The sequence below is a fragment of the Diabrotica virgifera genome, chromosome 4, assembly GCF_917563875.1.
Source record: "Diabrotica virgifera virgifera chromosome 4, PGI_DIABVI_V3a".
Taxonomy (NCBI): domain Eukaryota; kingdom Metazoa; phylum Arthropoda; class Insecta; order Coleoptera; family Chrysomelidae; genus Diabrotica; species Diabrotica virgifera.
The window spans coordinates 239,068,626-239,085,243 of NC_065446.1; the positions used below are offsets into that span (position 1 = coordinate 239,068,626).

At 33.1% G+C, this 16,618-nt stretch overlaps 1 protein-coding gene across 7 annotated transcripts in view; it reads right to left on the bottom strand.

Moving 5' to 3' along the window:
• LOC114327060 (endothelin-converting enzyme homolog) overlaps positions 1 to 16,618 on the bottom strand; it is a 167,437-nt gene that overhangs the window by 34,349 nt on the left and 116,470 nt on the right. For all 7 annotated transcript variants that reach the window (XM_028275587.2, XM_050648818.1, XM_028275573.2 and 4 more), the window contains exons 3-7: positions 11,452 to 11,683; positions 4,307 to 4,528; positions 2,652 to 2,815; positions 2,034 to 2,204; positions 387 to 535 (exon numbers count right to left, since the gene is read on the bottom strand). In XM_028275587.2, the coding sequence (XP_028131388.1) occupies positions 387 to 535; positions 2,034 to 2,204; positions 2,652 to 2,815; positions 4,307 to 4,528; positions 11,452 to 11,683 (938 nt within the window). The remainder of the gene's footprint in view (positions 1 to 386; positions 536 to 2,033; positions 2,205 to 2,651; positions 2,816 to 4,306; positions 4,529 to 11,451; positions 11,684 to 16,618) is intronic.

Here is a 16,618-nt window from a genome sequence, read left to right on the forward strand (position 1 = left end):
TTGCTTTAATAAAAGTTTGTGGAAAGTAGTAAGTATTACAATTAGGTTAATATTTAAATAAAATATAGATAAACTATTTAAAGTATATTGATTTCGTTGAAATCATATAATAGAAGTATAACTTCTTACGTGCATACAAAGTACACACACATTCTTTTTATTTTGCTTAGTAGACAGCCAGATTTAGTTCGCTGTAGGGTACACACAGGCAGTTCTAATGACCCTAAAAAGAAGAAATTTATGCCAACTGATGGCGGTGACCCTTGAATCAAATTAAATCTAAACCTTTTTTTAATATTATGTAGTTACTGTATTAAATAATTTATTTCTATATTACTATCATTTTAAATACATACTACTAACAAAGACGATATATGTCTACTTACACCTTTCCTTCAGCTGTTTTATTATACTCTTTGATTAATTGTGTTAAATTTCCTAAATATTCTGGAGCATAAACTACTACTTCTTCCTTATTAGTAACTTTTTTGTTAACTATTCTCATCGCATCTTCGAAAAATTTCCTCCAGTCTATCTGTAAAGAATGAAATAAATAATTTTTTTTTATAAAAAGCAAAATCTGTTCAATTTTCTAAGAAAATTTCTATCAAAATTACTATGTCGACTTTATTTTCATTTCGAATACGTTAAAGTTTTAAAAAGTTGTAACTAATCTTTATTTCACGTTAAGAATAGAACATTACGCTTACGGAGATCAGTGTTGCCAAACCTCTCGCGCACGGATGGATACTCGACTGCCGATATACGTTTCATTCTAGTCAGTACGGCGTGGCACAGCCGCGCTTCTATTGTCCATAAGAAATACGTGCGGCTATGGGACGACTATTAGAACGACCTAAACGTCCTAGGAAAGAAGACTGGAAATCCGTTGCACTAAACATCAAACAGGGCCATAAACCACTTTGCTCCATTTAAATATCTGCCCTCTTACAAAAAGGATTGTAAATTTTATTGCCCAACCAACAAACATTTTTGGGGGTAGCATAGCACTTGGTTATAATTATAGCAAAGAATTTGAGAACTGTAAGGTAGCATACATACCCACACTGCCTATAGTCTGATCAGTCTTACATCATTTCTGTTGAAGACAATAGAAAATATTCTTGATAGATATACTAAGAAGAGGCCACTGAAGGATCAGAACCACTCTCAATAGCAACCAGCATGCATAACTAGAAGTTAACAGAAACAGCACTGGAGTAAGTAGTTCAGAAAATCATTCACTCCATTGCACTACCACTCCAATGCACTACCAAACTATCGTTATGATGCAGCAGTATCAAAAGAGATATCCGCTACTGTATACAACTAGCTCAGAGCAATGCCCGACAATAGGCTGATTCTAACAGACCTACAAATAGAGGAGATTTTAGTCAAAATATTTAGGGGATGTCCACAGGGGAGAGTTTTTTCTCCCCTTCTGTGATCACTCCTGGTGAATGACTGACTTGATCTAACTCCTTGACGTGCTTTCTGCCAATTCTAGTAAAACGGTCACAGTAAGTTTCACAACCTAGATAAATAACATCTAGAATTTATGTAGATAATATCTGGATACTGGATCTGGAACCTAGATAACATCTGGATGCTCAGTCTGTATGGTATAAATTTTACAATACACTTACACAAAACCTCTGAAATAGTCTCATTAAGCTTTCGCTTTTCTGTGAAGATTAATGTTACGCTATAACGTTTACTAATGATAGTAATGAATAGTCAAAGACTGTCATGACTGGGACATGTCCAGAGGCAAGGCGATGCAAAAACAACAAAGAAAATATTACAATGGAAGCTGGTAGGAGGGCGGAAAAAAGGAAAGCCCAGAACGAGATGGTTGGATGACGTCGAAAGACGACTTAAAAACCAAGAACATAAGACAGTGGATAAGAAGGGCACAAAATAGCCCTGAATGAAAGGACATAGCCAGACAAGCAAAGACCCATCAAGGGTTATAATGGCAAAAGAATAAGACTGTTAGTAACGCTGCAAATTTAGTAAGAAAATGTACTTACAAATGGAGCTTTAACTTGCAAATCCCCGATTTTCATTAGATTGTAGAGTTTTTCTTCATCTCTTCGCAATTCTCCGGGTATCGTTATATTGGCTAGTTTGGTTTCGAACTTTATAATGTCTTGCATTTGTTGTTTAGTGGAGTTCTGGTCTCCTCCCAATAGAACTCCTACCTAAAAAAAGAACGCGAATATTAGTAATAAACCTTGTCCACCGCCTTTGAAAAACGCAGTTTTGAGAAAATTGCGTTTAAAGTTTTGACAACTTTTATTTGCAATTTCTTTTTGGGCTGCCAAATTGTAAAGTGATGCAAACCGGAATATGTTTTTGAATCGCGAAGTAATTTACAAAAGAGAAGGGGAACAGCTGTTGAACATTTTTCACTACGCTCTACGCTGCTGCAAAGCGTGTCGAAGGCAGGGATGTTCAATATGCTGTATTTCCGGTAATTTTCCACCGATCATTTTGAAATTTTCAGAGAGTTGTCTTGAAGTTATGTTTTTTCATTTAAAATAATAAATAAACTCAAAAATTCCTAAATTTTCAATTTATACCCCCTTAAATTTTCAGAACCTTGTTAGTATGTACTTGTTAAATTCTGTTTTGAAACAAATACCAACCTTTGTCATGTACTCTAGGTAGGCATCAAGAACTTTTTTATGATCCTTAGTCATGTTCAGATAGTTATCTCTCGTTGGAAGGGTGAGACCACTTTGGTCTATTTGTAAAACGTGTCTACTTGAGTTTCTGTCATCTTCTCCCACAGCATATGAAAAAAGGCCGCCTAAAAACACAGATATATTAATCAATACATCAAACCGGTAAAAAAGAATAGAAGAATTGTGTAATATGTGCCTTATTGTAACTTATGATTGTGAAACCTGTGTAATGAAAAAAAAAAGAATGTGTGTGTACTTTGTACGCACGTAAGAAGTTATACTTCTATTATAATATAATTTCAACGAAATAAATATACCTACTTAACAGTTACAATACAAAAAATTAACAATAATTACCAAAAATGAACCAAAACTTAACAATGCCAAATATTAAAAAAAAAAAAGAAAAAAATATGAATCGTCCGGGATTTGAACCCGCAATCTCGCGATTTTTTTATCTCTGGTCCAATGCTCTACCAACAAGGTCATCAAGCCGCATGCTACTTACCTTTCAGATATACATAATTATACATCACGGCGACAAGTGAAATATAAAAATAGATGTTTTATTATTTTACGCCCAAGGAAGACAAATCCACAGACACAAAATTATAATAAAAAACCTTTTAAACCACCTTTTTTAAATTGCGTAAGTTGTATTATTAATATTAATGTTAATAAATGAAATATAAATATTTTGACGTTTCACAATTTGACAATTCACTTTTAACTGCAGTGCATTAAAAATTTTAAAGCACTAGTGCCTTAAAGTAGTATTTTTAACGCTCCTATGGAGTCCTAAAAATTGCATTTTTAACACGTTTGTAGAAAAATATATTTAAAAACACTAATATATTCTTTCCACACCTTTTCTGGACTGATACATACATAAATTAAAACATTTTGAAGTATAACTTCAAAAATATAATATGAAAACTATTTAAAAAGGCAGTATAACTATTAACTAACCTTTGTTGTTTCTCTTCCCACAAATTTTAAAACGCAACAACCATACATAACCAAACCGTCAACCGTCCAAACCACAGCTGCACTACAGCTGCCATATTGGATAATTTTTGACATGTCATTTGAACATCCAATCAGAACAAAGTTATAATGCGCATGCGCCGGGATCGTAGGTTTTAACATATAAAAATTCACCCTCATATCGCGCGTAAAGAAGTATAACTTCAAAAAACTGAAGCGCAAGACACAATATTTAAGAGAAAGATACTGAAAAGAATACGACCCGGTGCAAGAGGAAGAGGGCACACGAAGAATAATAAAGGGCACCATTTTGCATAATTTGTTTAAAGTCAAAGACTGTCATGACTGAAACATGTTCAGAGACAAGAAGATACAAAATCGGCAAAGAAAATATTACAATGGAAGCCGAAAGGAAACCGAAAAAAAGAAAGACTCAGAACGAGATGGTTGGCTGAAAACTACGAATGTAAGACAATGGAGAAGAAGGGCACAAGGGAGGTCCGAATGGAAGGATATAGCCAAAGGGATCCATCCAGGGTTTTGATGCCAAAAGAACAAGAAAGATGAGACTATAAAAGCCTTCAGATCAATAGGGAAACTATAAATAGTATTAATGTAAAACAACTTACCAATGTTATATTTATTTTGAATTATCTGTGTAATATTTTGTAGAGTCCAGGAATTCACATCAAAACCCGTACTGGTGATGTTCCAGCCACCCAGCTTTTCTATTAACGTTATCATGGGTTTTGCTCCTAATGCTTCCACGGTGTCGTTTACGTCCAGGCAAGATTCGTAATACATTTTTGCCTTTTGTTCAGCCTTTGACTTCAGCGTCTCCATTGGTTCTTCTAAAAATAATAAATCAATTATAATACAACTAATATATTACATTAATAAAATATATCAGTATTTGTACCTGAAGATCTTTGATGATATTACATATTATCAAAGACCTACTCCTACTACTCATCCTAATTTTTGTCCAAGCAATTTTATGTCTCCAACATTCTTGTTCCTCCCAATCCCACATACTCCGTTTTTGACTTGCTAGTCTTAAGTTCTCGCTCTTCAATAGCCGTTCTCCAACTCTCCTCCCAACCCCACATACTCCGTTTTTGTCCTGCTAATCTTAACCTTCCGCAACTAACATAGGTTTTCTGGACATTAAAGCTAACATCGGTGCCATAGACCGACATAAAAAAAAATGTTTCCATTGACACAATTTCAAGCGTAGGGTTGTGTTTACTCCTTGAAGGAGTGAAATTAAACAAGAATTATACCCATTTTTAATTTATTAAGCCTCTTAAACATTAGCAAAATACCAAAGAAAATAAAACAATAATTATATGACATCTTATTTTTGAAAAACAAGCTCAATTTTTGCACTGTTGTTGTATTTTTGTACCTAGCTTCACCTTTTACTTCTGGCAATTGGGTTACTAACTTACCAGCACTTGTCCGTACGTTCTTTCGTTATATTTTCTATTTTTTTCACCGAGTATGTCACATCCAACATTCGGTGTCTGAGACAAAATGTGCCGATAATTGCATAATCACTTGACATTGGAGACTCAAACTTCAATACTAAAAATAGGCACCTGAATCAGGCAGCTCTTGATGGCGGCGAAGATACATAACGAACAATTTGGATATAATCATAAAAACTCTAAGCGGTTGGTCTCACACACCGAATGTTAGTCACGGAAGGTTAAGTTCTCGCTCTTCAATAACCCTTCTACAACTCTCCAACTTCTCCTCCAACATATTTTGCTTTCCTCTATTAACACGATATCATCAGCAAAGAGCATTTACCAAGAACCTTCTCCCTTACCTTCTCTGTCAGTATATCCATAACAAGATTAAACAGGTAGGAACTCAGTGAATAGCCTTGATGCAAATCAATAATTGTCACTGGAAAATTTTCATTCAATCTGACACAAGTCCTGGTACTTACTCGTACACATCCTTCACAGGTCTTACATACCTCTCAAGAATTTATTTCTCTCTCACACATCTTCATAGCTCTTGTCGTGTGTCGTACGGCTTTTCAAGATCTATATATACCAAATGTAGATTTTGAAGAACCATATCTTGTTAAAATTAGTCCTAGAATCTTCTACAGTAGACCATTCAAGAGGTATGTGATTTTCCTTTGCATTAAATGTATAACATATACCTAAATCTAGACTTCTACTTACTACACGTCATTTTAAAGAGGAAGAATAGAAGTTTTTTTTCTCTCAAGCAATGCTTATATCTATAAGTCTGTGAAAAAGGTTATGGTGCAAAAAAGTGTTTTTTCGTATGTTTTTTGCTTCGTTTTTTGAATGTATTTTTGCCAAGAAAAATATTTTTACTTTAGAAGGTGACATATCGATAGGAAATTTAGTTTTGAACAACTTTACTTTATTTTATCGTGTCCGGACATGTCATTCATAGCATTTCGGCCCAATACGTCGGTTCCATCTTGGTTGGCGAGCCAAAAATCTTCGAGGGTACACCTATGAGGACAGTTTCTGCATGTAAGAAGATGTTCCATATTCTGTGTTTCTCCACAGTCATAGTTCATATCATCTTGGTCTATTTCCCTCCATTTTACCATGATTGATTCTAATGGAGGGGTAACGTTCTTATCCTATTCATAGTTTTCCACGTTTTAAAATCTGAAGATTGGCAGGTCCATTGAACCTGGGGAAGAGAAAAATACTTAGCCGGTTCATCCTGGACTGTTCCAAGGAAGCTTTTCCTGGATTTTAGTCGCTTTCGTGGTGTTCGAGTTTTGTAAAGGGCATGGCGCTCGTACGCGACGTGTTTAATTTTCTCTATATATAAATGGAATTATTTCATAGTAGTCATAAAATATTTATTTGCAAGATTTTTAATTGTTACCAATGGTAACAGTGGTTACATGGACGCTTCGCCAGTGGTCTGTAGGTGAGGGACCGGTCCAGAGTTACTCAAAGATATTATAGGTTGATCTGTATGTTCTAATGTATTACCATTCCACGCAATTATGAGTTTTCGCTTGGCTTCTTTGCGCGAATATGGAACGTGCAGACTTGGGTTTTAAAAGGATTGGGTCTCAGGGAATTCTGCAGGTAGTAGGCTGTCATTGATTTTTAAGGCAATTTCGAGTTTCCCCTCTACTTCTTCAAAACTATTGCTTTGAGCACATATTGCGAGATCATCAGCATAGAAGAAGTCCTTGGTTTTAGTTTGCGTGGATTGATCGTTTGTAAATATATTGGAAAGTGGTGTTAAAACACTTCCCTGAGGAAGGCCGTTCTTTTGAACTCACCACCTACTTACTTTTCTCTCCAGCATAACGAAAAAACATTTGTTTTGCAGTAACAAATATATCACCTTACCTATATGGTGTGAGAGTGTCGTACAGGTTCCGGAGCAATATTTTATGCCTTACTGTGTCATAGGCTGCTGTCAAATCTACGAAAGCAGCCCCAGTTATAAGGTTTTCTTCGAAGCCCTCTTCAATGTGTTCTGTTAGTGCGAGGACTTGACCGGTACAAGATTTGCCGGGTCTGAATCCTCCTTGTTGTGGCATGACATTTTATTCTATTCTAACTTTTTCGTAAATACAGGGTGTCCAGAAACTCTACAGACAAACGAAGACAGGAGATTCCTCAGATAATTTTAAGACAATTTAACCTGAAGATGGCGCCATGAAATTAGTTTTTCTTAAATACCTCCAGAACGCTTCTATTTAGAAAAACGAAAATTGGTATGCATATTTACTTTTCAGATATGAATCGATTCCATCCATTGCAAATTTCTAGTACCGGTCATAGGCGTCCGTTTTGGGTAGAGCAACGGGTATTTTATCGCATAACTTTTTTGTCCTTAACTTTGATGCATTTTTGACACCGGATTATTAAATTGTGAGGTATTCTAGTACTAAAAGGTACTCTTGCTTTAAGTCGGTAGGACACACCGTTTTATAGAAAAATCGATTTGAAAGTTTGCCGTTTTTGGAATTTGAAAAAAATTAAAAGAACTTTTCAACAAAAAACGAAGTATTTTACCAACATAAAGTATGACCAGTACTAGAAATTCGCAATTAATGAAATCGATTTATCTCTGGAATAATAATAAATGGACCAGTTTTCGTCTTTCTAAACAGTTTGTTTTGAAATTGTTTGAAGATATTCTTCTTTAGCGACGAATCGATCGAGGGTAAAATTTGATTTACCACGCGCATGCGCACACCGACAGTATGGTATTAGTGGTTATACGGGCTCTGATTGGGTGTTGAAATTTTGAAATGATCTGTCAATAATTGTTCAATATGGAGAATATCGGTAAACAAAAATATTGTATAATATTAGTTTTTATTGATGTGTGGACAGAAATAAAATCAAATTTAAAATTATAGTGACTTTAATAGTTTTGAAAAGCCGCAGGTACGTAATTCTAAATGTTTGAGTTGGAAATACCTAATAGTTTCAATACCTATCTATTAGGAAAATGTAAACAAAATAATGTAGTTACCTATTAGTAGGCAATGCTTTAATTTACATAATCTGATTACGAACAAACTTTCTACAAATCTTCATCTCATATATTGTTTTCTTACACTATATTTTGTTGTATTTTATTTCGACAAAAATCAAACTAATAATTTTATTAAATTCATATAAATTTATGGTGTAAACGTTTAGTTTGTGTATATTCCCACATGACGTACACGCGGATGTGGTCTAGTTTGAAATGCCGTCAGCTTTCGTACAGCGCGGTAGACGTGAAGTGAGTTCGAGCCCCAAGCAAGTTATTATTTTTTTATTTTTTTTTATAGATTTTATGATTGTAAGTATATTATTATATAACTTTTGAAGATATTCTTCTTTTTTGAAAGTGGTAGATAAGAAAGTTAGTATGATTTTTAAATAAAATAAGTACAAATAACCTTTTAAGTATATTTACTTCGTTTAAATTACCTATAATAGAAGAATATCTTCTTTTGTGCGTACAAAGTACACACGCATTCTTTTTTTTAATTTAAAAAGCGAATAATTTTAAATCGATTTTTCTAGAAAACGGTGTGTCCTACCGATTTAAAATAAGAGTACCTTTTAGTACTAGAATACTTCACAATTTCATAATCCAGTGTGAGAAATGAATAAAAGTTAAATATAAAAAAGGCCTGCCATAAAATAACCGTTGCCCTATCCAAAACGGACGCCTATGATCGGTACTAGAAATTTGCAATGGATGGATTAGATTTATATCTTGTAGATAAATACGCGTACCAATTTTTGTTTTTCTAAATAGAAGCGTTCTGGAGGTATTTAAGAAAAACTAATTACAAGACGCCATCTTCAAAGAGCTCTAGCTCCCTTAGGAAGCATTTTCGGATTAAGTGAATTGGGTTAAATTATCTTAAAATTATCTAAAGAATCTCCTGTCTTCGTTTGTCGGTAGAGTTTCTGGACACCCTGTATAAGTATTATTTACGAAAAGTGCATAGAGTGCACCCTAATGCACTCTATTCTCAAAAACGCACCCCTCTCCACAATTTTTTCATATACGGCGGTCCATTGTATATAAAACTCCTTTATCGTTGTAGTTCCTTTTAGTCTCTTCTTTTGGACATAATCAATAGAATAGCCTAAATACTCATTCACCTACTTTTGTTGCAGATAAAATTGTATTAGATAGGTACCTACTAATGGATCAATTTATATGTAGTGAATGTTTAAGTACCCGCTTCGTTTTTAAAATCGATCACTATTACTAATAGTCGAAGAAATGAAGCTGAAAAAATGGCAAAACCTCGCAATTTTTTCGTCCAGCATCGATTTGTACAAAAATTTGGGATTAGGCTCATTACACCCTCTAGTTCATTTTCTATATTGAGCAGTTGTACGCTTTTGGTGTTTTAAGGGTGAAAACTACCCCTAATTGTAAAAAATTATAAAATAACATTTTAAACTTTAATACTGTCAACATTTGGTTCTTATTAGTTACATAATGATTGTTTTATGCTTTAAATACTATCATAATATTTCAACCCTTCAAACCACCCTTGTTGGAGCTATATATAAAAAATTTACTTATCCTAAAAGAATAAATTCTGCTTGCATCGATTTATATAAAAATTTGGGATTAGGATCATCTCACCCTGTACTTCATATTCTATATCATTCTTAAGGGCGTTGATTAATTTTAGGGGTGTAAACTACCCCTTATTGTAAAAAATTATATAAAAACATTGTAAACTTTAATATGGGTAAAATTTGGTTTTGATTGGGTAAATAATGATTGTTTTATACTTTAGGATATAATATCATAACATTTCAACCCTTAAAAACCACTCTTAATTAACATTACAGTTTTTATAAGTAGATATTTTAAGAGATCTATACAGAAAAAAAAATAGAATTAAAGAATTACAAAAACATTTATTTACACAAAAATACGAATTTACAAATATGTACAAATACAAATACAAATAGTTTTTTAGTCATCTTGCAGTATACGAACCGGTTCTGTGGTATTATACATACATTGAAAATTATCCATAAGCGGACTATCCGAATTTTTCGAAAAAAAAATCGTTATAAAAACATAGCTCCTTCATTTTTGAAGATAAAAAGTTTTTTCAAAAATGACTTTGTAGGATTTTTGAAGAGTTATAAGGCTGTCTAAACTAAATTCCGTAAGATCCCTTAGTTTTTAATAGGGGTGGATTTAAAGTGCTCGAATAAGGGGGTGTTTGCTCGTAAATAGAGATTTTAAACAGCTATATCTCGGTAACTGTTCACTATAATGAAAATCTGTGCACAGGGTAATTTTAGTTGTTAAAAAAGCTACAATTTAGTAGTTTATAATTTTTTTCGTATCTCCAGTATTTTCGGAGATATTTTGAAGTAAAAGGTGAGAAATGGGAAATTCCAAAAAATTAACTATTCTTTAAACTCCAATTTTTCTAAAACTAGACCTTTTAAATAGGTCAAACTTCTTGGATGTATTGATAATACAAATATAAAAAGAATTACAGAAAGGTAAAGACCAATTTTTAATTAGGAGGGTAGTTAGGGGGTTGTTTCCACTGATATTTTCATAGAGAAAAGCAGGTACCGACCTTTTTTTGATCATAAGTCGCTTACTTTTCTGACTAGAAACTTTTTATTATTATTTTTTGAAAGGCCTAACTGTATACTTGAAAAAAGATTATTTAAGTGTTCCTTGAAAAATGCAAAGTTTTTCCGTTATTTTACTTTCACTATTTCAAATTATGCATTTGACGAAAAAAGCTAACTTTTAACATGCCGTATCTCGGTTTCTATTGGTCTTAAAGATATCATCCAAGAAGAATTTAGTTTGTGTTACTAAAAGATACAATTTTCATATCTACAGTTTTTTTTGAATAAATGCATATTTTTCGAGGTATTCTCAAAAAACCCTCTAAAAACTGGATTTTTTCATCGAAAAACTGTTACTTTCAAGCGCGAATAACTCAAAAAATATTAGTTTTACGAAGAAAATGTAAAAAGCATTTTTTTCTTAGAATTACATTTTACATCGATTTGCATGGTTAAAATGTAATAAAAAATCCCGCCCCCGAGATGGGGAGTCAACCACCCCCAAGGTGTTAGCGTACAGCGCCATGATATAGAAAATTATCCTTGGACTATTCCCTACCTTCTGTGAAAATTTCAATTAAATCCATGCTGGACGAAAAAAATGCTTCATTTCCTCGACTATAAAAATACACCATTTAAATATAGAACAGTGTCTGTTTACAAATACATACCTAAAACTCTTTTAATAACTAGTTGGTTTTGTTGTTCCAATTTCAGGAATGTTCCCCAAGTGGTTTTGGCGTCGGGGGTAGGGTTGGCTTTCACCCAATTACTACAAGCGTATTCATAGAAATCGTCACAAGGGTCCTTGTTTGTGTCCATGGCTTCTAATATACGATTAGCTATTCTAATGCAAGATTTATTCAGGCAGGGCCCAGGAGTCCCCGAAGGAATTATAATCATCTAAAAGATAAAAAAACGGGATTAAAAGACTTTTCTAGGAAAATTAATACTTTATAAATATCTATGGACACAAAATTACTATATTAGGCGTATATGCCTCCAGTGAAGATATGTACAGGGTTATTCACTATATTTTGACCCCCCTGTAAACTGCTTTATTTACAGAATTAGAAAAAATGTAAAATACAAAAGTTATTCGATTTTTAAATTATGATTTTTGACATATATATCGTACTAGTGACGTCATCCATTTGGGTGTGATGACGTAATCGACTATTTTTTTAAATGGGAATAGGAGTCGAGTGCTAGCTCATTTGAAAGGTTATTCAATTCCCTATTCAGTAATATAAACATTAACATGATTAATTATACAGGGTGTCCAAAAATTTTTTTTAATTAAATTAATTGACACAAAAAGAAGAATGTATGTAATTTATTTAATTCAGAATACATTCTACTGCTGTCAGAAAACAGAAATAAATGTTTATTGAACAAATAAACATTACTTTTCACTTAAATTCAATGTTCAAGCTGCCACCCATCTGCCTCTTGGCAGTTTGAACATTGAATTTAAGCAAAAATCAATGTTTATTTGTGCAATAAACTTTTATTTCTGTTTTCTAACAGCAGTAAAATGTATTTTAAATTAAATAAATTACATACATTCTTCTTTTTGTGTCAATTAATTTATTTAAAAATTTTTTTTGGACACCCTATGTAATAAAACATGTTAATGTTTATATTACTGAATAGCGAATTGAATAACCTCTCAAATGAGCTAGCACTCGATCTATTATATTCCCATTTAAAAAAATAGTCAATTACGTCATCAGGCCCAAATGGGTGATGTCACTAGTACGATATATATATCGAAAAATCATAATTTAAAAATCGAATTACTTTTGTATTTTACATTTTTTTCTAATTCTGTAAATAAAGCAGTTTACAGGGGGGGTCAAAATATAGTGAATAACCCTGTACATCAGTACAAAAAACACGCTCTAGCAACAACTGAAGGACGTATTCTTAAAGGTAAACAATTAGCGATAAATAATAATGATGGCTGACATAAGCACAAAAACAGGCATAAGTCAAAATAATCCAATAATAAATAATTTCGGCGAAAAAGTGACAAATAATAACGGAAATAGACTTATAAACATATGTCGCTCATCCGGAAGAAAAGTGTCCTAACTCAAAAACAACTTTTTTCAGAAGAGACAAAAATAGATTTTTTAGATCTTAATTTAACTGTAAGTTTTAAACGTTAGCTGCTAAAATATATAAATTAAAAACGAAGGATATGGATAAGTGAATGTTTCTAATTGTGTAAGAGGCAAAACCAAAAAAACTATGATATCTGATTTAACAAAGAAAAAAGATAAAAATTTTGAGTTATGTCACTGGTCTTTGAAAATATTGGTCACTTTTTTTAAAATTAATGAAAAATACCTAGGACACTTCTCGAAATACAAAGGTTTTTGTAATAAATAACGATACATTCACTTCGAATGCCAGAGCCCAACTGAAAAGTGTCGATGTTCCGGAATGAAAGTATGTATTCATATTAGCGCTAAAGGAATAATGACACCACCGCCATCTTTCAAATTTGGAAGTAAACATCTATGTGACGTTTTTCTTGGTAAAACTATAGGATATTTCGAGTAAATTTAACGAGATAACTGAAATTATGCATTTTTTGAGTTGTGTCACTTTTCTTCCGGATGAGCGATGTATACAATTTGATCTGAAAGTAGTTTTTTTTTCATTTTATTTTTAGATATTGGACAGACATGTCACTTCCTGTAAAAACATTAGCATTGAAGTGATAATATGTTCGTTCTTAACATTGACCTGTACACCTGTCATGAAAATTCAAAAAACCCAGTCGCGTCCATGAACTTAAATATTACGCCATATCAGCCAGTGTTGGGATCATTATTAAAAAACAAAACTACACCTATTTTTGCAAGTAATTAGCAACTTAAGCTAATTCTTAAGACTCAAAGTATTTTCCTTAGAAACGAGGTACTAAGTAATTTTGAATTCTTATTAGAGTGTTAATTATTTACACTGATATGATAAAATTTGCTAATCAACTATACAAAGCGAATAAAAACGAATACCACAAAAAGGTTCTAAGTTATGGAATCAGATTACTAAGTTTATTGGAATTTTTGTCTCAATTTATTTTAATAATTCGTTCCTTGTAATTGAAATAATAAGCCGTGGCTAAATAACTTAGTTCGACAAGGAACAACCTTCGAAGAAGTTTGTATCTACTATATTTGATAGAATTAAACGATAATTTTAAAAATTACATAAATTGTCTTACACTCAGCTAGGTTTATAGAGAAAGAAAATTAGAATAAGACAAGAAACAAGAATAAAAGAAAATTAGAATAAAATAATAGAAGAAACCCAAAATAAAATAAAGAAAAAATGTAAATGAAAAGGAAAAAAGCTTACCTATATTACATGTTAACCAAGAGGCAACAAAGGTAAGACAATTACAAGACAATAAGACACAAAACACGTGCTCTTTTAAGAAGAATCAAAAATAACCAAGAGAAACGCCTTTCAAAAGAACTGGAGCAAGATTTTTATGGTGGTCCTCTTAAGTACCTCCTCCATGACGAAAGGTTGGCGATAATTAGAGAAAATTGGTCTCTATCTTGAGCTGTTCTTAATAATGAACTTATTTAATCTTCCATGTCTGTCTATTTTCTTACATTCTTGAGCTACGAGCATTTTCTCCTCCCTGGACCTCTTCTTCCTTCCAGTTTCACCTCCATCGTCCATCCCTTATGAGTCGTAGGATTTTTCTCTCGTATTTTTCTCCTCTGTAAAGGTATCCTAGATAATTCGCTTTTAAGTTTTTTTACAATTAATGATTATGAGTACTCTCTTAGTCCCCATCCTTCTCAGCATCCTTCCACTGTCCAACATCCTTCGAAAAACACACATCTCAAAGACTTCTATACGCCTCATACTTGCAAGCTCAAGAGTCTATATTTCTAGTCCTTATAATTGAATGGAATAAATGAGTGTCTTTACAAAACGGTATGAACTCTTGAATGATAAGGTAAAGTTTAATTAGGAATTTCTTCAATATTTGAAAAGCGGGAGAAACATACTTTATACGCTCATATTTCGACCTCGCGGTGAAGATACTTTGTTATTCAGCAACCATGGTACCTAATCTTTGTACGGGTTCTATCTTTGCTTGTTGAAGACCATTATCATCAATGGCGTTACAAATTTTCGTGAGTCTTTGCCGCGTTTACTATTGCCTTCCATCTTTTTCGGTCCTGTACCACTATTGTCCAATGTCTCCCTCCCATTTTCTCCAGATTCCCTCTGAGTGCACCTTTCCACCATTCTCTAGGCAGTCCAACAGACCTTATTCCATCTAGTCTTTCCTAAGGGTTTGTTAAAGATACGAATTAATAATTTTAGCATTTGGTGTACCTATGTGTAACAGCCAATACTTTTTTTACAGCCCTAAATATCTCATTCCCTGGATAGGATATTATATTCATAACTCGTTGCAAGCTCTAGTCATTTCTAGTAAATTTTCATCAACGCTATTTGAGCCTAATACTGGTTTTTAATAAGAGCCACAGTGTCATGGTCTATACTTCTATACCATGTAGTGTTAAGGATTTTATGAGTTCTATAATATCTAGTATATTATAGTAATATCTGTATGGCCTATAGACACTTTCGCAAAAATAAGATATGTCCAAATGATTCTTAACTTTAAATATAAATAAAATGGCGATTAAAACAATATGTAATATACAGGGTATTTCATTAATAATTGTCCATATAGTAACTGGAGAAACCTTAGCAGAAAATACGAAGATTTAACCTAAAACACTTATAAAATGTGGTTCCTTACTGAGTTACAGGGTGTTTTACCTAAAAATTTAAAAACTATTTTTGCTCAGCATTTTAAAACTATTCGAGGTATCCTTTTTATACTTGGCAGTAAGTGCGACTACTATACACCCTACTAAATTATGATAAACAAACGTTTCTGGCTACTACCAGAGGCATACGACAGGGGATAGTGAATGGTTGACCCTTCTCAAATTCTGCGCCACTGGAGGAATTACTATTTTAGCGCCATTTTTAGCTTCTCCAATACTTTCTACGTAAATAATATACTCTTCATTGGTAACGATAAAGTTATTACTTTTCGAGATATTTGAAGTTACGACTTTGGCATCACCGAAAACACGGACACGATTTGGTTGCTGGAATGTAAAAACACTGTATGAGATTTCTAAACTGGCTCAAGCAGTAAAAGAATTAAACAGATATAAATTAAGCTTTGTTGGTCTATCGGAAGTAAGATGGTTGGGCAATGGTGAACACCATACCCAAACAGGAGAACTTCTATTATATAGTGGTAAAGAAAATGGAAGTCACGAGAGCGGAGTGGGTCTTCTACTCAGTAAACAAGCCAAAAAAAGCCTCATTTCATGGAAACCCATTAATGACAGAATTATGACTGTCAGATTTTATACCAGATACCGTAAGATAACAGTTATTCAGTGCTATGCTCCTACGAACACATCTCTCCTCGAAGATAAAGACATTTTCTACGAACAACTAGAACAAACAACCCAACAAGTAAACAAAGGCGATATCCTAATAGTGATGGGCGATATGAACGCCAAAGTTGGAGAAGATAATATTAATTTAGAAACCGTAATGGGCAAACATGGCCTGGGAGTGATGAATGAAAATGGAGAGCGCTTTACAAATTTTTGCTCCAATCACCGTTTAGTTATTGGTGGAACCATCTTCCCACATAAAAATATTCACAAGGTAACATGGACTGCCCCTGGTCATACCAGAGAAAACCAAATAGATCACATCGCCATATCAAAAAGATGGAGATCATCTCTTCTTGATGTACGAAAT